Raw genomic sequence first — 22,848 nt, 5'->3', positions numbered from 1 at the left:
TCCTCTGGACGAGAAGGTGGAGGCCTCCTGCAGCCTTGGAACCAGCCAGGGCCCCGGGCGTGCGGGCCGCTGGCCCAGCGGGACCCTCGCCCGGCTGCCGGCACTTCCATCCCAGGGTCATCCTGGCTTCTGGGGTCTGTGTCCAAGGAGGGAGGCCGGGGGTGTTTCCTTCCTCCTCTGCCCATCCCCCCCCAGGCCCGCCTCGTAACCGTCACAGGAAATGGCCTCACCAAGCCCTTGAGCGACAGCGCATATGGGGAGGGAACAGCTGGGGGCACAAGAGGGGGCGCAGAGGTGGGGGGCCCTCCTCTCGGGGACAGCCCCCATCTTCCAGACCAGGGTCCCAGCTTCCGAGTCCGGGAGGGGCCGTGGGGTCGCCGCGCCCGCAGGGGCCGAGCAGGCAGAGAGGCTCTCGCAGCAGGAGGGCCTCGTCCGCCTCTCCTCTCCCTTCGGGGCCCTGCCCGGCCCTGGGGACGTCAGGGGGTCGGCGCCCACGGCCCAGCCGGGCACCGTGGCCCCGGGCACCCTCGTGCTCATGCGTCTCCGAGACGCCCTCCCGAGTCTCCCCAGCTTCGCACGGCCCTGGCCCGGGGGGCTCCTCCCCGCCCCCTCAGGTACTCACTGAAGCAGCTGTGTCCCCCAGCGCCTCTTGCCAGCTGTCTGTCTGTCTGTCGGCCCGTCTTTGAGGGCTGAGAAGGCTTCAGGAAGCCAGCTTCCTCCCCCCGCCCCCTCCTCGCTGCCACCCACGCACGCCCCAGCTGCCTGTCGCCACCACCAGGGGTCGGCGGCCTCCTGGCTCTGCGCCTCTGGGGGCCGCCGGCCGTGTCCCGGCACCTTTGCCACGGGCCCGGCCCCGCTCGCTGGGAACGGCCGAGGCGCCGGGCCATTCTCGCCCAGCCGGCCCCCTCCTCCAGGGCACCTCCTCCAGGTCCTGGGCGCGTCCAGCCTCTGCCAGCTCGTGGGGCAGGGCTGAGCCGACCCCAGCTCCGGGCTGCCCCGCAGAGGCCCGGGCACTGCTGCTGCCACCGGCTCGGCCGGAGACTGATTTCCACTTCTTTGCGTCTGCCTCGGAGCCTCGCCCTGGAAGCCCTTTTGCCCCTTCAAGCCGCGGGAGGCATGCCACGCCCGAACAGAAGTGGGCGCAGACCGGGTGGGGCGAGGGAAGGCAGGGGCTCTTGCTCCCCAGGGGCCAGGCTCAGGCCAGGCCGGCAGGGTCACCCCAGGCCCTGAGCCGCAAGCCGGCGCCCAGCCGCCTCTGGCCAGAGCCGGGCCAGCTGCCCTGGGAGTCGGTAGTGAAGACAGCTTGTAGGAGGGTCTCGGGGCTTTCCCCGTCCCCCAGACCGCCCCCCAGGCCTCCTCCTAGAACGCTGACGTCTACTCAGAGACCCACAGAGAACAGACAGCCTCTGGCTCTCACACCAGGGGACCCCTGTGTCTTCTTTGCCGCTGGGGTGCCTGAAGCCTGGGCCTGGGAGGGGGGTGCCCAAGTCTGACACCCCAGTGGCCCACCTCCGCCTCACCAGAGGGCCTCCTGTTGGCTCCCTGCTCGGCTCGTGTCACCTTGAAACAGCCCCGACCCCCTCCGCTCCTGGGGCCCACGATCCCATCCTTCCCCTTCCACCCACTTATCTGATTCAGCCATCAAAGGGTGACAGCAGAAAGGCACTGACGTACAAGTACAACAGGCCGGGGGCGGCCATGCAGGAGGGGGCGGTGCGGAGGGGCCGGCCTCCAGGTGGAGGACAGGGTGGCCCTCTGGGGCTCAGGAGGTCCAGAGCTGAGGAAGCACTTGGCTCTGGTGCCCAGACGGGGAGGAGGGGGCAGGAGCCTGGGTGGATCTGTGGGGCGTGACCTCCGCCTCAGCTGGCCCTCAACGCAGCTCGCCCATGTTTCCACTGGTGGATGGCGGGGGCCTGGGGGTCGAGAGGGGGGCGGGAGGGGATTGGAAGGAGGGCCACCCCCTCTGGGGCAAGCTCTCGATTGTTATCGAGAACAGGAAGCTAGGGTACCGCAGGGGTTGGGGGGAGGAAGCCGGTGCAGCCCTCCCCAGACTGCTCTGCCTACGCCCCCGGGCTCTTAGGGTCTGAGCCCTCCGGCTGTGAGCACGCCTCCCTCCCAGGTTTGAGGAGCCGGAGGTTGGGCTCTTGGGTGGAGAGCGAGGAAGCTGGGGGCCAGGAAATGGGGAAGGGCGGTGGGGGGTGGGCAGCGGTTAGGCAAGACCCCGAGGGTCTCTCAGCTCCCTTTAGGTGTGTCTGGGTGGGCAGATAGTCTCCTTGCCTCCTGCCCGCCCCCTGCCCCTTTCCGCTCAGAAATGCCTGGACATCTTTGCAGGTGCAAACACAGCTGCGGGGCGGGGGCGGCCACCGCCATGGGCCTCAGAGAGGACAGAGCCCTGCAACAGCCCCACAGCCTGGCCTGGGGGCCTGGGTCCCCGCCGTGCCCTGTCGGGGGTGGACTCCGCCCCACGGGCTGCTGGGAGCAGCTGAAGGCCTGTATGCCCCAGCAGTGACGCCCGGCCCCGAGCCCGTCCCCCTCTCCTGGTATGAGCCTGCCCCCCGCAGCTCTCCAACTGCTGACTTGCTTCCAGAGCTGGGTCTGGGGTGCAGGAAGCCAGGAAGACCCCGCTGAGCCCTCGCTGAGGCTGGGGAGTTACCGGCCCTCCCTGAGGCTCAGGCTGCTTCTCAGGGTCGCCCTCCCCAGGGGCCGAGGATCGCCCCTCCCACGTCGGTCAGAAGGTGGACGGGGGCGCTCAGAGCTGTCAGCGGGAGAAGCGGCTCTGGGAGGGCCGAGGGCGCCGGAACTGTCCCCCTCCTCACTGCTCCCTTTCCCCACCTGGCCCGCACGGGGAGGGCTGCCCAGGGCACACTGTTCCCCGCAGCCGCTCCTCAGTTCCAGAGCTGTGAGCCCCAGCGTCCGGAGCCCCCCAGAGGGGCAGGTGTACCGGGAATTCCCACAGGCTCTTGTTCCTGCCCCAGCTGCGCGCCCCGGGGTCAAAGGCTGCCACCCGATAAAAGCCCCGCGGCAGGGGTCTTGGGGACTGGGCCAGCTGTGGGGGCCCTGCACGCCGGCCACGCCCTGCTCCCCTCCCCGCCCTCCCCTCCGCTGCTCTCCGGAGAAGCCCTGATCCCGGCATCCCACGCACAGCCCTCCAATCCTGGGCCGGCCCGTGCAGCTTCCATTCCGCGTGTCCCTGGCTGTGTAGGGGAGACAGAGACACGGAGAGCTGGGATCCGCGCGGAGGAGGACGCTGCAGAGAACCCGGCTGGGGGGGCCGGTGGGAGGTGCGGAGTGGCTCCGGGCGCCCGCCAGACACCCAGCCCCCACCCGAGCCAGTTTCCTGACACCTCTGGGTGCCGGCTGGCGCAGGGGACTTTCCCATACTTTTCAAGCCCCTGGCTGAAGGGCCCGCGAGTAGGCTGGCCCAGCCGCCCTGGGACTCGCGGGAAGAGCCCTGTTCTTTGCCGGAACTCGGGCCCCTGTAGGAGGACTTCAGGACAGAGCAGAGTCCTCTCCCTGCCAAGCCCAGAGCCCGCGAAATGGACATGTGTTCCCCAACATGGCCTTTCCCTCCAGAGGCCCTCCTGCTCCCGCCCCACCCGGCGCCTGCCGCCTTGACGTCCCTGGACGTCCCTGGGTGCACGTGCACCCGGGCAGGTGTGTGCACCGTCGTGGCTCACGAGTGCTGCCTGCGTACACTGTCAGGCCACGTACGTGGCCAGGCTGCCGGCACGCACGCCCCCTCGCCCCACGCGACGACCTGCTCAGACGGACCCAGGCCTGCCTGCTCCCTGGGGACCTTTCCCGGGGCCTGGGAGATGCCCAAGGCCAGGCTTCCGCAGCGGAAGTGGAAGGGGGGCCGGAAGAGCAAGGGCTGCTGGGCAGCAGCGGGGGAGACGGGCCGGCTTGCACGCAGGAGCCCGGAGGCCTGGACCTGTCCCCCGCCCGCCGCTGCCTCTGGCTGGCTCTCTCCAGAAGGAGTCGGTAAGGTGCTGAGGGCTCTCTAGTTGGAGGATGTGGCTTTGTCTGTGGCAGTGGCTGCTGGAAGGAGACACAGCCTCGCGGTACGTTTTTGCCGAATGGAGAGGCTTGGGTGGGGGAGACTGCTTCTATCGTCAGGACCTTCCTGTCCCCTCTCCAGACCGCCCCTAACCCCCAGCCCAAGGCTGCCCCAGTCTGGCTGGGGGCTGACAGGTGTGCCCCTACGGCCAGGCGCCTCAGCCAGGCCCCGTCCACAGGACTAGCTGTGGGGTCTGTGCTGTCCCCAACGGGACCCCCTTTTCGGGGAAGCCTTGGGAGCCGTCGGAGACCCCACCCCTCCCTAAAACCGTGCCCCGCTGTGCCTCTTCTACTTAGATTCCGAAGTAGGGCGTTTCCACCCCACTTCTCCAGCCTCTGCAGAGCCACCAAAGTGAGGTGCCCAGGTGAGGGGCAGGGCCAAAGGTGCAGGGTTTCCTCCTCCTCTTGGCCAGACTGGCCCCAGGTCGGTTTCCCTGGTTGTCCCCCACCCCCAGCCCTTTTGAAAGAGCGCGTGCGCACTCACGTGCGCGCGCACACAGACGCACACACACACGCGCGCGGCCTGGAAAATCTGATGGCGCAGCAGTGTTGAGTTTCCAGGCCCCCGTCCGGAGGCTGGTGGGCGGCTCTGAGGTTTGGGGCTGGGCGGAGCGCGGACGGGCGGGCTGGTCCCCGTGCAGGCCCGCGCTCCCTGCCAGACGGCCTGAGAGAAGCGTCCTCAGGAAGCCAGTTCGCTGTTCAGACTTTCTGCACCTACCTGTTTGCTGGGCATCCGCCTCCCCACCTTCGAGCCTGCTCTGGGGCCCAGAGCCGCTTCCTTTCCTCCGTCTCCCTTTCCTCCTTTCCCTGCATCAGCTGCCTTGGGGTGGCGGCTCCGGGGAAGCGCTTCCAGGTGAGTCGTTGGCTCCAGGCTGGGGGGGGGGGGGGCCGGACCTCAGGGAGGCTGCCGGGGGCCTTCTCAGCGCCTGCGGACAGGTGGGGGCGGGGGAGCGGGGGAGGCAAGCAGGCATCCTAGGGGGCCGGGAGCAGGGGCTGGAGGTCCCAGGTTCAAGCCCAGCTCCACTCCTCACGCTGGGGCCTGGGTTCTTCCTTCCCTGGATATTTCTTCCTTATCTGGGGGGGCAAGGGCGTGAAACCAGAGAGCTATTCTAGACCGACCATCACTGGGACTCAAGGCCTTTAGGACGGACGTGCACCTGTGTATGTCCACAGGCGACACACACGAGGGGACGCACGCTCACAGCTGGTCCAGCCACCCATCACCCAGCCACCCCCCCACCCCATGTCACCAGGACCCCTCTGCACAGGAACACAAAGGCCCGGTCCACCTCCGCGCATGGAGGGTCAGACACCCCCTCCTCTCCCGGGGGGCGGGGCGTTGGGGACCCAGCTGACTCTGGCCACCGCAAGGCCGTCTCTCCTCTGGGTCTGGGTCTCGAAGGACAGTTTCCTGCCTAGAAAGCCAACAGCTGGAAGAGGGTGGAGCTGGGCGTGCAGGGGGAGGTGAGTTTACCTGCAGCCGGGGCCGCAGCCCTGTGCCCCTGACAGGGCCCTGCTGGCACAGGGTCTGGGCTGGGGAGGAGCGCCTCGCTCTCGGCTCTTGGCGGCCTGCTGCCCGCCCGCTGACCAAGGGGAGGGTGGGGATGGGCTCCTCCTGCTACCTCCCAGCCCTCCCTGCAGAGCCGGCCGGGATGGGGCCCCCAGTCCCGTGTGTGGTCCTCCTGTGGCTCCCAGGCTTGCTGGCCAAGGTGGGGTGGGCACCGAGGCCGCGGGCGGGTGGGCCCCTGCTCCCCAGGGCATCCAGGCCCCCTCCGCCCCGTGGCCCCGCGGCTGGTCTGCACTAAGCAGGGCGGGGGAGGCTCCTTCCCACGCCCCTGGCAGGACAGCAGGATAGCCTGCTCTTGGTCCCAGCGCCTCTGCACCTCGGAGTCCTGCGGTGATGCCCCTCGGCCACGTCTGGGGAAGCCAGGCGAGAGGACAGCCTTTTCTCTGATCCTGGCTGTAGCCCAGCGCCTCTGCTCCTCTCTTCCCACCCCCTTGCCCCCGCCCTACAGGAAGACAAGTGCCACTCTGTCCGCTCGGGGAGAGTGGAGGTAGGTGCCTTCCGTGGGGAGGGGCTGGGCAAGGCTGTTCCTCCGCTCCGGCCCTGCCCGCCTGTCCTCCTCCTCCAGGGCAGAACGTGTGGGGAGACTCGGACCCAGCCCTTCTCCCCAGGACCACCTCTGAGGGTGAATGTCAGGGTCCGGGGAGGTCCGCCAGCCACGCCCTCTGCCTCAGCCGCCCGACCCCCCCGGAGTCCCCGGAAGGGCGGCCACTCCGGGCCCACACCAGCGCGTCCAGCTTTGAGTTCCGGGACCTGGTGCCGGGAAGCCGCCACCGGCTGGAGGTGACAGCCCTGCAGCCCTGCGGGCAGAGCTCCGCTGTCATCCACGCTGCCCACCCAGGCGCGTGGCCTGCGGGCAGGGGAGGGGCCGAGCGGGACGTGGCTGCCCTGGAGGGCTGGCGGGGGCAGAGTGGCCAGAGACGGTGAGGCCTCTGAGGAGCACGCCTGGCGCGGGGGCCCGTCGGGGGCGCTGGGGGCAGAGGCGGTGCCCCGGCCCTGAGCTCGGTGCCCCTCTCGGCCTCTGCCGCGGCCCTGCTCACTGCCCAGGATCTGCAGCTCCGTAGCTCGGGGGGCCCGTCCCACCTGGAGGCCCGGTGGGGCGCTGCCCCCGGGGTGCAGCACGGCTCCCAGACTCTCCCCTACCACCTGGAGTCCCAGACATTGGCTCACAACGTCTCCGCGTCCCCGGGCACCCTGTCCGACGGCTTCAGTGACCTCTCACCCGGCCGCGAGTACGTTCTGCAGGTTCCCACCCGGGCTGCCGCCCTCCAAGCGAAGACCAGCAGCCCCCAGCGGACAGGTAAGGCCCGCGCTCGGCGAGGCCCCGGGTGGCGGCCGGTCTGGGAGTGGGGGGCCGTCCAGAGCTGCGTCCCGTGACTGGGCTCCTGGGCTGCTGGGGCCCGGCGGGCCCCCCTCTCCAGCCGGCTGTGCTCTCCCCACCCTTTCTCCAGCGCCTGTGCCTCTGGCTCAGCTGGCGCCACGTGCCCCGGGTGCCAGTGCCCTGCAGGCCTCCTGGAATGGCTCTGGGGGCACCGCCTGGCTGCGTCTCGTGCTCACAGACCTCCTCGGCGGCTCCAACCTGACGGCGGGGGTCCCACGGGGCATCTCCGGTCACACCTTCCCTCGCCTGTCTCCGGGAACCCCCTATGAGCTGACTCTCGGCGCTGTTGCCGGGCCCCATCTGGCGGCGGGGCCCAACGCCACCGAGTGGGCCCGTGAGCGCTGGGCGGGTAAGGGGTCGCCGCCGAGGCTCCTCAGTCAGGCGGGCAGGAGCCAGCTGGCGGGGTGGGCTTCCGGGAGTCCTGCAGGGAAGGGGTGAGGCCTGCCTGCAGGGGGTGCCCTCCTGCAGGCTGGTGGCAGGAGACCCCCGCCCCCCCACAGACGATGACGGTGGTGACACTTACCAGCACCGGCAGCGTCCATGTGCCAGCCCCGTGCCGGGCGCTTCTGTGTGTCCCCTCATTTGTGCCCCCAAACAGCCCCTTAACTTGTGTTCTCTCCGTACGGTGGAGGGACCGAGGTTCAGGGAGAGAAGGACCAGGTCCCGAGGCTCAGGAGTGTCCGGCGAGGCTGAGCCCGCGGGGACTTTGCTGCACTTTTGCTCAGGGCAGTGCTGTCCCGCTGCCACCCGCTGGCTGTGGGTCTCGGGCAAAGCGCTCACCCTCTCTGTGCTTCGGCCTCTGTATCTTTAAAGCAGGATGATGGTGGCGGCGTTGCGAGGAGGAGTGTGAGGTCCGGCACCGGGTGTGATATCCTTTGTTACCACGTCCTCGGCCGGGTCCCGGGACTCACCCAGAACATGGCTCAGGGTCACTGCCAGCGCCTGGATGAGGCCTGGTCCAGGGCGTGCAGGACGAAGCTGACACGGGGGCCCAGGACCTTCTGCACGTGTGTCTCCCTTCCCCGCACACCCCTCAGTCCCCCAGAGCTCCGGGCCAGCTGGAAGGCAGGGCTGGGGGCCGGGACGGCTCCCTGCTCAGGCTAAGTGGGCCGGTGGAGAAGAGCATCAGGCTGGGCCCGGGGGCCCTTAATGCCACGTTCCCAGGGCCCCTGCCCGCTGGACACTACGCTCCAGAGCCGAGCGTTCTGGCCGGGCCCCACGACGCCTGTGGCCCCGGGCCAGCGCCTGGCCGGATGGTGAGTCTGTGCTGGCGGGGTGCAGGCTGGGGTCCTGCCCACGGACACCTGCATCAGGAGACCTGTGAGTCCTCACTCTCCAGGGACCACACCCCCTCCAGATGCTGCAGCCCAGCGCCAGAAAGGCAATGGTGCCGAGCTGCCCCTGGACGGGCTGCAGGCCAGCAGGGCGCCTGGGACCCAGGTACTGCCCCGCACCCAGGGAGCCCCCAGCCTCCTCAGAAACATCGCTGGGCCACCGGGTGCCACCCAGGTCACTCCCCAGGGACCCAGGGCCCACTACCAGGTGGGCACTGTCCCCTCTCCGGGCAACACCACCCCGAGCCCCACAAGTCACACAGGCGAGCGCCGGCCACCGCGGACCCTGGTCTGGGGCTCGGGGGCTTTGCTTTGGGGTGGAGATCTGGGTGGGGACATCACAGCGCCACAGACGTTGCAGGGCCTCCTTACCAAACCGCTCCTCTCTCCAGGGCCCCCGGCACCACAGTCACTGGAGGCCGTCGGCAGGGGCGGCCCCTCTGACGTGACCGTTGGCTGGGCCCCAGCACCAGGGCAGCTGGAAAGCTATGGGGTCAGCTGGCACCAGCAGGGCAGCCAGAGTTCGCTGGGCCGTCTCGTCGACTTGGGCCCCGATAATTCCGGCCTGACGCTGAGGGGCCTAGCGCCCGGCTCCTGCTACACCGTGTCGGTGTGGACGCGGGCAGGGAAGCTCAGCTGCAGCATCCAGAGGGCCAGCGCCTGCCCCCGTGGGTTCCTGGCTGCGGGCCCCGGGGTCCCGCCCGCGCGGCGGTGGTGGGGACCAACGTCCTTCCCACGCCGCCCTCTGTGTGCCGTGTTCCCGACTCAGAAGCCGTGCGTCCATGCGAGGTGGGGCCGCACATGCATCTGTTTGCAAGCATTCCCCACCTCCTGCCATCCGGTCGGCCATCCATCCATCCTTCCCACAAATACTTAATGACTGCCTCCCATTGCTAGGTACGGGGTTAGGTGCTAAAGCTAACAATTATGAAGAAGACCATCTAGAAAGGAAGACTGACAAGTAGCCAGATGGTTTACGTGTCTATTAAAGTAACGAGCATCGGTTCATACGTCACAGCGTGAACGTAGATGCTCGGAGAAGGACACGCACGGCGTATCTGAACCGCGTGAAGCTCTGTTCTCACGGGTTACAACTGAGGACTACTGGGAATTTTCTGTGGTTCTGGCTAATGTTTTAGGGCTTTTACAGAGGGGCGCCTTATGGAGTCAGGGAAGGCTTCCCAGAGGAAGGGGGGGGCCAAGAGGCGTGTGGGTCTGAGTAGGGTGGGCAGAGAGGGGCCTTAGCAAGGGGCACGTGTGGACCCAGGCCCTCAGGTTGGGGAGAGAGAGAGAGGGAGGGGGAGAGGGAGGGGGAGAGAGAGGGAGGGAGAGAGAGAGAGGGAGGGAGAGAGAGAGAGAGAGAGAGAGAGAGAGAGAGAGAGAGAGGGAGAGGGAGGGAGAGATAGAGAGAGACAGTGGGTTAGGAGGGAACGGAGAAGCAGCTCCTCTGCCCCCCAGCCTCCAGGCTGCCCAGCAACTGCAGCGGACGGTGAAGCAGCTGCAGTTCACCACCCGGCCAGACCGCTGCGTCCCCGAGACCCCCAGCTCCCCGCTGGCCTTTGTGGACCCCGTTCGGGAGCAGGAACGGGCCGCCCCAGGCGCAGGGCCCAGCCTGGTGCATGCAGGCGAGGCAGGCGGTGGGGGGCGGGGGGCTGGGGCGGGGAAGGGCCCCCCTTCACAGCCCTGGGCGCCCTGACCCGCCGGGCACCTTTGTGGCCCCGTCTAGGCTGCTGCAGCAGCTGGAGGAGGAGGACACAGAGGACCTACTCTGCACGGTATGCTCGCTGCGCCTGCACCGGCCCCTCGTGGTGCAGACCCCGGTGAGGGCAAGGCGGGTAGGCTGCGGGCCCTGAGGTGGGGGGGGCAGACGGCCGGGCCACAGGGTCCCCAGGGCCCAGGGAAGGACCCCGGGGGAGGGGCTCGGACACTCACCCTCCTCTCGGGCTTCTGTTTCCCTTTGTGTTGGGGGTGGGAGGTGGGGGGGCCCTGCCAGCTCTGACGCGGGGTGGGGGGCCCACGGGAAGGCTCCCCGAAGCCCCTGCCCAGCCCCGGGCCTCTGGCTGCTCAGGGCCCGGAAGTGTCCCTGCTGGGCCAGGGGCCCTCAGCTGGCCGCCTCCCCTCCCCCACCCCCAGAGCCAGTACATCTTCCGGCACGGCTGCCCCCCGAAGCAGGATCCGGGGAGGGGCCCCGGCACCTCTGAGTAGTGCAGCTCCGGGAACCTTGCCCGGTGGGGGACAGGGTCCCCGTCCCCCCCACCAGCAGGCTGCCAACTCCGTCCACGCGGGGCCGGGCAGCCTCCCTCCGGCACCCGACGCGGCCGCGCCTCCCGCCCGGGCCGCAGCCCATCCCCACGAGGGCTTCCCCCCGGGCGTGCTCTGCGCGGCGGCCGATGGCAACGCTGGCTTCCTGGGGGGGCACAAGGTGGCTGCGGGCCTGGCGGCACGGCAACGGGGTCCCCTCGCGCCACCCCTTCTGCGGCCCGTCTCCTGGCGCCCCTCTGCCCGGCCCCTCCCCAGCTGCAGCTCCAGCCCTCGAGGACCGGGCCGGCTCTGCGATGCCCTCTCCCGGCCGTGGGCAGGACAGCACGGCCTCCCGTGGGTGCCGGCGGGCTTGCGGGTGGAGCGGGCATCGGGCGTCGGCCGGGCTGGGACCTCCAGCGGCCTCACCCTCACCCTCGTCCCGCAGGCGCTGTTGTCGCGAGCGGTCCCCTCGGCCCTGCGGGAGAGATGCCCGAAGCCTGGCCCTTCCCGGGAGACCATGCCCTTGGGCCTCTGGTGCTTCCCGGTCTGGGCCTGGGGGGCTGGGGGTCCGAGAGCTGAGACGGGCCAGGGACACCCTGTGCTGTGCAGGGCGGGCCCTCTGGCCGCGATCACGTCATGCTGACCGGGGCCCGCAGAACTCTGGGGGCTGGTGCGGCTCGCGTGCCGGTCTTCCTGCGCCTGCCAGACTCCCGGGAGAAGGTGAGGGAACGGGGGCAGAGGGTGGGATGCCTGGGGCTTGGGGTGGGGTGTGGCGTGACCAGGGCCTGGGTGGGGATGGGCTGGCCGGCCGAGCAGCCCCGACCCGCTTTGGCCACAGGAGGTCTGGCCCACGGAGTCACAGCCCGTCGCCACGGACACGGTGCCCGAGGGCTGGGTGGCTGAGAGCAGCGCTGCGGGCCGGCCCTGTACCCTCCTCAGCAGCACACGTGTAAGCTACGGCCGTGAGGCGGGGGTGGCCCCGTCGAGCAGTCCCGGCCCCTCCAGGCACCGGTGCCTTTGCCCAGAGGGGGAGCAGGGAGGAGAGGCCGGTGCAGAGGCTGCAGTTTCCGCGCGGGGAGCCGGGGCAGGAGCTCCAGACCATAACCCTGCCGCCCTTCCTGGCTGCCGTGGGCCGGGGCTGCTCCGGGGCACGGAGAAGCCAGGCACGCTGCTCAGCTGCAGGTGCCGCTGGACGGGGCCCGGGAGGAGCAGGCAGAGACCTCACTGCCCCGCAGCTCGGGATGCGGGTCAGGACCCAGCCCCCTCCTCACTCGGCCCTGACATCGTCTTTCGGGAATCTGTCCCCCCCGCCTCCCCGACGCCCGCCGGGTGCCGGGAAGGGGCCAAGTCGGGGAATAAGGGTTGTGGTCAAGCCAGAGGCCGAGTGCGTTCTGTCCATCCATGCCAGGGCCTGGCGGGAAACAGGAGCGGGGCTGGGGGGGCCTGTCCGGTGGCTTTCGCGGGACAGCCCCCAGCCCTGCCCTCCAGTTTCCCCGTTCCTCAGATCTAGTCTCTAGTGTCGGGGGAGCCCTGGATTCAGAGCAGGTTACTCCGGGCGAGGGGGCACAGCCGCTGCCCTGTGTGCAGCAGGACTGGCCTGGCCCTGCACCCCGCGCCCCGGCCTTCCCGGGGGCTCGCTGCTGCGTGGCCAGAGCGGCGGGTTTTCTCTGCCTCCTCCACTCCGCCACGGTGCGGGAGTCTGGAGAGGGAAGACCAGGAGGAGAAGCAGGAAGGAGGGCAGGAGCGCTCACCGTGGCGACCCCATCACCCACGGCCTCGCCGGGGCCCTTCCATTCCCTCACCAACCCCGAGGCCCCGGACGGCTGGTGCCAGAGGCGGGGCCCCGGCTGCTCCCGGTAGAGGGCCTGGGGGACCCAGAAAGCCTGGACAAACCAGAGCAGGAAGCCCCGAAAGGAGTCAGACCCCGAATCGGGGAGGGGCAGGGCTCTCCTTGGCCACCCCGAGGTCCCCGTGAATGACGAGGGTCGGAGGCTGGAGGGCCCCACGGGCCTGTGAAGCAGAGGCAGGCTTGCTGCGCACTTGGGCACCCCGGGCTGGGCCACACCCTCTCCACACTCGCGCCCCCAGTAGGCGGCCTGGAGACTCGCGCTGGGCCCCCGGGCCGCCACTGCTGGGGGGGCAGCAGGGTCCCCGCACCAGAGCTGCAGAGGAGCAGGGGGGCCGCAGCGAGTGGGGAGGGAGGCCAGGAACACAGCTGGGGTGGGGGCAGCGCCCGTGCACGAGGACCACCCAGGTCTTCCTGGGGGCTCATGTATGTCAGGGCCCAGCCCCACCCCCCGGAGGCCAAGGGCCGGCTTCCGCCCTCCTGGCCCAGCCGTGCGGCCCCTGGGGCCGGGGGGGGGGGGGAGCTGAAAGCAGTAGCAGAGAATAGGAGGGGGTGGTGAGTGGCCCTGGGGGGTGACGGCCCTGGATGAAGGGCCTCTGGCTGCCCTGAGGCCTCCAGGCTGCCGCTGTACACTCAGGATGGACCATGGCGGGACAGCAAGGTCAGGAGACGCGGCCGGCTCTCACTCCGCCCTGGGCTTGGCTTCAGCCTGCGTCTCGCCCCGTCCAGCCTCCGGCCTGGCCCTTTTTGCAGCCTCAGGCTGGTGGAGCTGCAGCTGCCGGACTGGCCTCCAGGTGGCGCCAGACGGCCGCCTCAGGCCGGCCCGGCCCGCCAGGTGGGCGCGTCCCCCAGCCGGGCGCCCGGCTCCATCCCGGGGGCCCCCAGGCTCACACCCGACTGGGGCCGCGTGCAGGACGCCTTGTGGGTGGACGTCACACCTTCTCTAGTGGCGGGCCCGGGGCTCGGCTGGAAGGCTCCTCCTTGTAGCCGCCCGACCTCCACCCGCCCCGCGGCTCCGGCCCTTCACGGCTCCCCTGGCGACACAACCCCTCGCTCCCTCCCCAGGAGCCAGGGTGCGGAGGGTGACCCCGAGTTGCACTTCTGGGGCTGCTCCCCCCACGAGTGGGTGACCTCGAACAAACAAGGCGCTTCCGGGGCCCTCCTCCGATGCCCTGTGGCCCCGAGGCTGTCCCCTGCGGCACAAGGTCCTGAGCCCGCGGCCCAAACGCCTGCAGGTGCCGCTCTCCGCTCTCCGGGTTGTTTGCTTTTTCCTTTCCTGGGTGAAGTTCCTGCCAGCTCGGAGGAAGGAGGGAAGGGGAGCGAGAGGCGAGAAGGTTCCCTTGGCTCCGCCCTCCCTTGCCAAGCCCAACCCGTGAAACCCAGGAGGGAAGAGCGCGCGGCGATGCCTGCTCCCCTCTGACTGCGCGCCACCGGTGCCGCCGCCCTCCCGCCGCCGCGATGCCCGGCGCACCCGGGCTCCGCGCCCTCTGGCTCTGCGCCGCGCTCTGCGCCGCCCCGTGCGCCCCCCAGCCTGGCCCGCGGCCCGCCTGCCCGGCCCCCTGCCACTGCCACGAGGATGGCAGCACGCTGTCGGCCGACTGCTCCGCGCGCGGGCTCTCTGCGGTGCCGGGGGACCTGGACCCCCTGACGGCTTACCTGTGAGTACCACGCGCTTCTCGCTGAGCCCGGCTGGCTGCGCGCTGGCCGGGCCGGCCTCCGTCTGGGGCACCCGCGCAGCTGGAGCCGCGAGGCCCAGGCGTCTTCTGCGCCGTCCTGGACTGCGGGGCCGTGGCGGGGAGAACAGTCCCGGGCTGAGGGCCCGGCGAGTGGTGAGGCCGGACTTCCCTGACTGGTTCCCAGTTGGCCCCTGTCTCGGGGCTTCACGGTGGGAGCCCAGGCTAGGTGAGAAGGGGGTCTCCGGGCCCTGAGCAGAGGGCCCCAGACTGCTGCCCCTTCTCCTCTGGCTGGTTTCTTCTCCCGCAGAGCGGCGCCCGGGACGGTGGCCCGGGCTCAGGAGAGAGGGGGGGCCCCCTTGGGGGGAGGATTGTCTGCCCCCGGCCGTGGCAAGGAGAGCAGAGCAGTCACTCGAGCTGGGTGGCCTTGCTGGGGGTCCCAGAAGCCGGGAGAGGGGACTAACCCACTCTCGTCTCCTCCAAGACGGACCCTGCTGGCTCCATCTCCCTCCACCGAGGGGCCTCCCTGAAGTCACATCCCAAGGGGCCGTGTTGGAGACACTAATTTGTGGGCAGTGCCAAGCTGAAAACCAGAGAGGTGTTTTTAGAGTCTGAGTTGGGGTGGGACGATGTGTGAAAGGGACCCTACGGGGGGCAGCTGCCCCTCAGGGCCTGAGGGCTGGGGGCTCTGGCCTGGCCACCTGGGCAGGAGGAGGGGGTGAGCGCACATTGCAGACCACCTGCCTCCCCCCTGCTCTGGGGAGAGGAAACCTTCCTGGCTCAGCCCTGCCTGGGCTCCGTGACCTCTTCTCGGAGGAGGAGAGTCTGGACCATCTGTCCCGGAGGTGGGGTCCCAGAGCTTTGCGGCTTTGGGCTCCAGGGCCTGGGGGCTCTGAGGAAGCAGGAGCTAGTTTTTAGAGTCAGGAAAGTATTTGTTGAGCCAAATGGGGCCGGGGTAGCTTCACTTTAGCTATTTTACCTGTGTGTGGGTGAAGTGGGTAGGACATTGTCTCATTTGAAGACAGGGTTCTGTGGCTAAAAAGAATTTGGGAATGACTTCTGTGGAGCCTTTCTCTGGGGAGGCAGGAGAAAGGTCCCTTTTTCCAGGCTGAGGGGCTGACTGGTCCCACCTCCTTCCCCAGACCCATCCTTTCTCAGGAGGACTTGGGGAAAAGAGGACAGTGTCGCCGTCTGAATCCACGCTGCCGGAGGGTTGTACCCACCGTCTCGGCACAGTTCCCCTGGTTCGGTCGCGTCTGCATTTGGGGTTTTCTGAGCCGACCCTGAGTCTCCCTGGCGCCTGAGAAAGCCCCTCTCTCCCAGGACTCAGCCTGTGCGTCCCAGGGAAGGAGGGGAGGGTCCCACGCGGCCTGGGGACCTTAGCAGCAGGCCCTGGAATGTGGGAGGGAGGGGAAGACGCAGGGTCCCCCTTGGCCGCGCAAGGTCTCGTCTGGGTGGCGAGTGGAGTGTCTCTGCAGCGTGGGGGGCCTCCTTTCTCCGCCTCTCTGGAGAGCGGCCCAGGCGCAAACGTGCCGAGGAAGGGTGGGCGTGAGGGCCGCCCCCTTCCCTCCTCAGCAGAGCGAGGGTATGCCAGCTCGGCCCCAGGTGGCCCAGCTCTGGCCGAGGACGGCCCACACCTTCATTGGATGCTGGGGCCCGCAGGGCCTCTCGTCTGGGCCACCCAGGCCCTGGTCCCTTCCTAGCTCTGCCCCCGACGGAGTCACGCGAGTCCTCTGAGCCTCGGGGTCTTCGTCTGTACGCGGGGACGAGTGGGCGACGTGTCAGGTAAACTCCCCGGCACAGTGCCTGACACGTAACGAGCAGTGCCTGAACCCTCACACGGGGGGGAAATGGTGCTGGGCCGAGCGCAGAGCCCCAGGGAACAGGCTGCGACGGGAGGGGGGAAGGCGACCGCGGGGTGCTGGCCTCAGTCATTGCTTGGCTGCTCCGGGTGGGGCTCGGGGTCCGGCCAGCTGTGAACGCTGGGGACGGGGTGGGAGGGAGTGGACACGTCTTCCTGACACGGAGGAGAAGGTGAAAGGTCAGATGAGAACACGTGGATGTACAGGGGGCGGCCGGTCAGAGGGTGCCCTTGGAGGCCTTCAGAAGGTGCCAGAGACGGAGCCGTAGGGGCACCAAGGAACTCTGGGCTCCAGCAGACACCCAGCCAGTGCAGAGGCCTGCCCACCGCTGCCCCGCCCTCTTGGTCCCACCGCATCTCTGCCCTACCCTCACCTGCAAAGACGACGCTCCATCGGGGTCGGATGGCCGGCCGGTTGGGTTGAAGGGAGCGACTCCAAACACCCAGAGGCCCGTGGCGTCTCTCCAGGCTGTGGTCTCAGTGAGGCTCCTGGGGACTCACGGGGGTTGGGAGGTCCTCCCTGGAGCTCAGATGGGAGACACGGACCCCCGGCTCTGGGGCACCCAGAAGGTGGGGCGGCCCTTGCTCTACCCCGTCCCACGTCCACACAGCGAAGGGACAGAGATATACGTGTGTTGTTGGCAACAACCAGGGCTGTCCCCGACTTCGAGAATCTGGGTAGCGTTCTGAGTCCCTCCTTTGCCCCCAAAGTTGAGCAGAGACAGGAAGCGAGGGGTGCCGAGCTGCTTGTAGAAGGCCTGAGGCTCGTTCGCTCGCACTGACCCCTCAGCACCCGTTTCCATCACCTTCTGCCGCCGGGGCGAAGGGGGGCCCCCACCCCGCGACCCCCGTCAGGCAGCTTACCGCCTCCTTAAGGCTGCCGTGACGACCGCTGACCCCGAGGAAAGGTCAGATGCGGCGTGTGTGTAGATTCTGGGTAGTTTGCATCCTGCTCGTCGCTGCCTGGGGGCGATGGGACGGCGGCGGGGTGCTGGGGAGAGCGGGGGTCCCGGCACAGGTGCTGGCCACAGCACAGCAGGGCTGCAGTCATCACAGGCTGGTGGCCTGGGCCAGTCTCCTCATCTGTAAACGGAGCTCACGCCCGCCTCACAGGGCTGTTGTCTGCATTCACTGAGGCAACGTCCGGAAAGGCTTTGGCACAGTGTCCGGCCCTCGGAAGAGCCCAGTGTTGGCGGCGCTGTTATTAGGGTGACTGGGCCAAGAAGCGTTAGTTGAGGAGGTCTTCCTGGAGGAGGAAGCGTGGGGCTAGCACCGTGGGAAGTGCGGGATGGGCGCGTCTGTGTGTTGGGGGCTGAGAGAGGAGAGAGTGGCTGCAGGGAGCCAGGGGGAGCTCTCTGGGGCCTGGAGAGGCTTTAGTTTTCTCCTGGCGGGTGCTGATGCAGAGCTCCGAGGGGGGTGAGGCGGCAGCGGGTGGGATACCCCAGCCCGCTCCCCAGCACAGCGGCTGCTCCCTGCAGGGCCTGTCGTCTGAAGAAGCAGAGAAACACGTGGCTCCAGGGAGGACAGCGGCCTTGCGCGCTGCGTCTGGGAGATCCACGGGCCTCTTCTCATTCTGGACCTCGGAGGCCGCCTTTTCCGGGCCAGGCCTCAGTGTCCTTTTCTAATAGATTCTAAGAGCCTGAGCTTCTCCCCACTCCACAAACTTGGGGTTCGAGTTCTAACATTCAGCCCGTGCCAGAACATTTCCAGACCACAATGTGCACAGGTTTTGTTGAGAAACAGGGCCGGACATGCAGGAGAGATTGGCTCTGAGCCTCCTGTCCTGGTGCAGGACCTCCCCCTGGGAGAGCCGGGAGCCACTCCAGGAGGAGGGTCCCCTAGGGACTGGGTGCCAGCCTTCCTATGAAGCAGAGCCGGGGTGCAGGGGGGGGTCGGCCCATCATGGGGCAGGCCCGGTGGTGGGGGTCGCTGGAGGAGGGCGAGTGTGTCGGGAGCCAACACCCCAGTTCAAAGGAAAGGCAGGAAGCAGCCCCGGGCAAAAGAAAAAGGAAACCTCTGGGTTCTGACAGCAGCGGGCTCAGTGGGTGGGAGGAGAAGAAAGCCCGGTTCAGAGCAAAGTTGCCCGGCTGCCCTGCCAGAATGGAAAGGCCGACAGCATTCACTGGGCAGGGTGGTAGGAGGAGCCACGGGACAAAGGGGCAAAGCCTTGTGTCTGCTTTAAAACATTGACCATGGGTGCTGTTTCTCTTAATCCTCGACTGCAGAGGACCTACTGAGGCCCAGGAGGGGTAACAGAGCTGCTTGTGATGCACGCAGACTTAGGGAGACAGAGTCTAAGTTCTGGAGCCCCATTGGGCTGCCTTTCCTCCCCCCTCCCCCTTCCCCCTTCCCCCTCCCTCCCCCTTCCCCCTTCCCCCTCCCTCCCCCTTCCCCTTCCCCCTTCCCCCCTCCTCTTCCCCCTTCTTTCCTCCCCCTTCCCTCCCTCCTTCCCTCCCCTCCCCTCCCTCCTTCCCTCCCCTCCCCTCCCCCTTCCCCCTCCCTCCCCTCCCCCTTCCCCCCTCCCCTCACCCCTCCCTCCTTCCCTCCCCTCCCTCCCCTCCCCCTTCCCCCCTCCCCTCACCCCTCCCTCCTTCCCTCCCCTCCCCTCCCCTCCCCCCCCTCCTTCCCTCCCTCCCTCCTCCCTTACTTTTTAAAAATTTACTTACTTTATTTTATTATTTATTTATTTTTTGCTGCATTGGGTCTTTGTTGCTTCACGTGGGCTTTCCTCTAGCTGTGGGGAGCAGGGGCTACTCTTCCTTGCGGTGGCAGTGCATGGGCCTCTCACCACGGTGGCTTCCCCTGTTGCAGAGCACAGGCTCTAGAGTGCAGGCTCAGTAGTTGTGGTGCAGGGGGCTTAGTTGCTCCGTGGCACGTGGGATCTTCCCGGACCAGGGCTCGAACCCATGTCCCCTGCATTAGCAGGCAGATTCTCAACCACTGCGCCACCAGGGAAGCCCCCTCCCTCCCTCCCCCCTTCTCCCCTCCTTACTAATCAAGCCCCCTCCCACTGACCTTCAGGGAAATGACCTTCCCTGGAGCCCATTCTGCTCTTGGGCTCCTGATGAGGCCAGGCGGGGAGGGCGGGGCGGGGGCGGGGTGATGGAGGAAGTGTCCATTCTCACAGGCTTCCCTGGAGGAGATGGCCAGCCCAGCACCTGTGAGGACTCTTTCAAGAGGAAAAGTCTGGACTTCCAGGTGACTACTGTCTGGCGAGTCCAGCTTCTCCCCAAAGACCGAGTTCCGTGGAAAGAGCGGGTTCTCTGGTGCAGCACAAGGAAAGCTAGGTGTGGACAGCTGAGGCATCTGGCTCCTTTCCGCCCTGGGACGTGCCCTGAGGGGCTGCAAGGACCCTAATGGCTGTGTGACCTTAGGAGCAGGGCTCTGGGCCCCTTGGGAAGGTACAAGGGACGGGAGTGCGGGAGAAATTTCCAACCCTCGGCCCCCACGTTGGAAAAGACAAGTTCCTTGAGCCAAACAGACGTACTTGCTGACCTGGGGGCTCTCAGAACTGTAGGGGCCCCTCTGTGCTGACTAGCCCCTTGGTAAAAGGGGGTGGCCCCCAATTTCTAGTAACTCAGGCCTGTCTTCCCGCCTCAGACGTGGGAGTACTGGTCTCAGGAGAAGAAAACCACCCGGGCAGAGAGCAGAGAGTTATTTTGGAAGCAGCAGAAGAACCGCTGGGGAGGAGAGCTCGGGGTTGGCACTGCCAACGTGGCCCTGCCAGCCTGGGCCCCGGGCGGGCTGGCGGCGGCAGGCGGGGGCCGCCCCTGGCTGCCCTGCGACCAGAGCCGCACGAGCCGAGGTCTCCCGTGGGTCCCATTCCCTGCCGCTACCTGCTTCCTCCCCAGAGCCAGCAAGGGGGGCTTGTACCCCGAGTTCTCCACGGCCTGGGGATCGGGGTCCCCTCTGAGTACCAGTGAGGTGTAGAGCCTGGGGCTGGGGCCGGGGAAGCAGCTCGCACCGGGCTTTCTGTCTCCCCTCCCTGCTCCAGCGGGTGGTGGAAATGCCTTCCCGGTTGCACTTTCCCAGGAAGTCCAGAAGTTTCTTCGGGAAAACACTAGGTCTTGGGAAGGCCCACTCTTGGAGCCCTGCAGATGTACCTGGGCAGCTGCCATCAGGCTGGTGGCACTGCCTTAACCTGTCAGGGTAACAGTCGGCATTTACTGCCTCCCTTTGAGCGTGTAAACCCCTGAGGGAGGCACCAGCTTCATCCCCACGTTACAGGTGAGGAGACCGAGCCCCTTGCTCAGGAGCCCACGAAGGCCACCAGCCGGCGCTTGCTGACGCTGGGATTTCAGCCACTGCCGCCTCCTAACCACATGCACGCTGCCTCGTGGGGCAGACCAGGGGTTCTGGAGCAGCCCCTTAGAGCCTGTTTCTTTCCTTTCTCGGGAAGAGTCAGTGGTGGCCCCTGTCCCTCCTGCCCGCTGTGGCCTCCGGAGCTGGTGGACACGGGGGTGTGTCTGGGGGACCGGCCTCGGAAAAGTGAGAGGACGGGCTGGTCGGGGAAGGCCCTGGGGGTGGAGGGGAGAGGCCTAGCCTGAGCCCTGGTGGACGGGAGAGTCACAGGGGTCCGTTGCGGGCAGGGCCGGCCCTCTGCGGGGAGGAAGGACAAGCGTGGGAGAGGGAAGGGCAGCTGGCCTTCTGTCCACGGCCTCGTCCGTCCCTCCCGAGGCAGGACCTTCCAGAGCAGGGCTTCTCCTCAGGGCACGTTAAAAAAAGAAAAAAAACCGACAGCAATTCAAGGCGTTTGGCAGCTGGGGTAAATGGTCCAGCCTCCCCAGGCAGCATCCGGCCGGGCTGGGGACCCCTGGCACACGCCCACCCGGAGGCCGTGCTGTGGTGGGAAAGCTGGGTGTACACCTGGCCAGCAGGAAGGGTCGGGTCTTGGCCCCGGTGCTGCCCCTGTCCTCGGCCTCCATCTCCTTCGCTCCCGTGTATGGGGGGAGTTGCCCAGCTCAGTGCCGTCGCCCACCGGCCTCCCGGGGGCACCGGGGTGACAAGCTGAGGCAGACCTGCAGCGCCCTGGTCCTCCTGCAACTCTGCGGCCGGGGCTTTGCTGGGAGCAAGACCAGAGAGTCAGATCTGGAACAAGCCCCCGGCCTCTCCCCTCCGCCTTGGCCTTTGGGGTGCTGGAGGAGGTGGGTGGCCCTCGGGGTGTGCAGATGGCGCGGTGGGCAGGGTGTCAGGGATTTGGACTTGGTCCTAGGCTCAGAGCCAGGGCACATGGCCTCCTGGAGGGACAGGGAGCGGAGGTGCAAAGGGGGTCCACCGTCCCCGTCCACACCCCAGCCCAGTGCATTGCTTTCGTAGGAGCCTATGGGCACCAGGAACGTCAAGGTTTATTCCAGTGCCCGGAGCGATTTGCAAGTTTGAATCACCCCCTGCCCCTCAACCTGAGTTACCCTTGGCTCCTGGAAGCATCAGAGGCAGCGCCACCAAGGGCCTCTTACGCTTCCTGTAGGAGGGAAGGATGCCTCCCCAGGTGACCTGGGTCCGGGTCTGCTTCACGCTCCTCGCACGCGGGGCGGGGCGGCACGCTCAGTGGGCGGGGCGTGCCGGCGGCTAAGCCCCAGGCGGCGTGAGCGCCTGTGCGCGGTCTGCAGACGGCTCTCGGCCCTAGCTGCGCTGCAGCCCCCAGCTCCGGCCCGCTGGCCGGTGGTCCGGGGTAAAGCCCTCGCCCAGCCCCCACCTCCGGCTGTGGTGGAAGCGACCCTTCACTCGCTCGTTCTTTCCCGGATGGGGACTGAGCATTCCCGTCTGCCCGGACCCCGAGCTGAAGGTTTCTCTGCATCCAGCCTCGTGCGGCCGGACTGCCCCCCACTCAGAGGAGGCAGGGGGACTCGGGGGAGGTGAGACCAGGGCACACGCCACGCAGCCTGTGCGGGTGACGCTGCGGCAGGCAGGCCCAGAGCAGGAGCGGCGGGGGGCGGGGACGGGGGGCGGGGCAAAGCCCACGCCTGGCCGCCGCCCCCGTGCAGGCCCAGGTGGAGTCACTGCAAGGCAGGCGGTCGTCTCCCCCGCCTCCCCCGAGGAAGCTTGTGTCCAGCAGGCCCTGCTTGGGGGGCGGAGAGCTGACACTGGGGGTGTGTGCCCTCCTGAGGACTACCAGGCTGTCTCGCCGCCCGCGTCTGCTCAGGGGGTGCCCATCTGTTTGTCCGTCTGTCCACCTGCCTCATTGATTTAGGCTCTCGATGTCTCTTATATGGGGGGGTGGGTCTCAGGGCGGGGCCAGGCCTCCCCCTTCAGACAGGCAGGACTTCACTCCTGCTGCGCTTCTCCTCAGGACATCACGCCTCCCTTCACGCACACACGCACACACACGTGCGCGCGCACACACACACACACACACACACACACACACACACACACACACACACACACACACACACACGCCCCGACCCGGCTTGGGTCTCCACCCGCAGTGGGCGCCCTGGACGGGGCGTGAGCGGCGCTGACAGGAACTGCCCTCATCCTCCCCTCCCCCGGCTCAGGTCTGGGGCCACCGACTGGGAGGTGGGTCGAGTGTCTGTGGGAGGACCATTGTCAAGGACAAAAGCCGGAGGGAGTGGGGACAGGCCCGACGGACGCTCAGGTACCTTGGGGCAGACTCAGGACCTGGTCTCCCAGCACAGTGGCCACCCAGCGCTGGCAAGCTGGGGGCCTGGGCCGCCCCTCAGCCAGGCTGGACCCCGGACGAGCCCGTTCCCGCCGTAGCAGCCACCCTGGGCTAGTGCTCCGCTGTCGCCCCCTCAAAGGTCTTAGTAGTTTTTGAACGAGGGCCTCATTCTTTGCGCTGCTCCTGTCCCTGTCTGTAGAGCGAGGGTCTCGGCCTGCCTCCCATCCCAGGTGTCGGTGGGTTGAGTGAGCCCCCTCGTCCGTCCGCGCC

General features: G+C 68.0%; 1 protein-coding gene across 1 annotated transcript in view; it reads left to right on the top strand.

The window, feature by feature from the left end:
* Positions 1–13,880: 13,880 nt before the first annotated feature.
* LGR6 (leucine rich repeat containing G protein-coupled receptor 6) overlaps positions 13,881–22,848 on the top strand; it is a 96,138-nt gene continuing 87,170 nt past the window's right edge. Inside the window, exon 1 of the mRNA XM_059059247.1 lies at positions 13,881–14,080. Coding sequence (XP_058915230.1) covers positions 13,881–14,080 — 200 coding nt within the window. The remainder of the gene's footprint in view (positions 14,081–22,848) is intronic.

This window comes from Kogia breviceps, chromosome 1 (assembly GCF_026419965.1).
Source record: "Kogia breviceps isolate mKogBre1 chromosome 1, mKogBre1 haplotype 1, whole genome shotgun sequence".
NCBI lineage: Eukaryota > Metazoa > Chordata > Mammalia > Artiodactyla > Physeteridae > Kogia > Kogia breviceps.
This window is presented reverse-complemented; position numbering and strand designations above follow the sequence as displayed.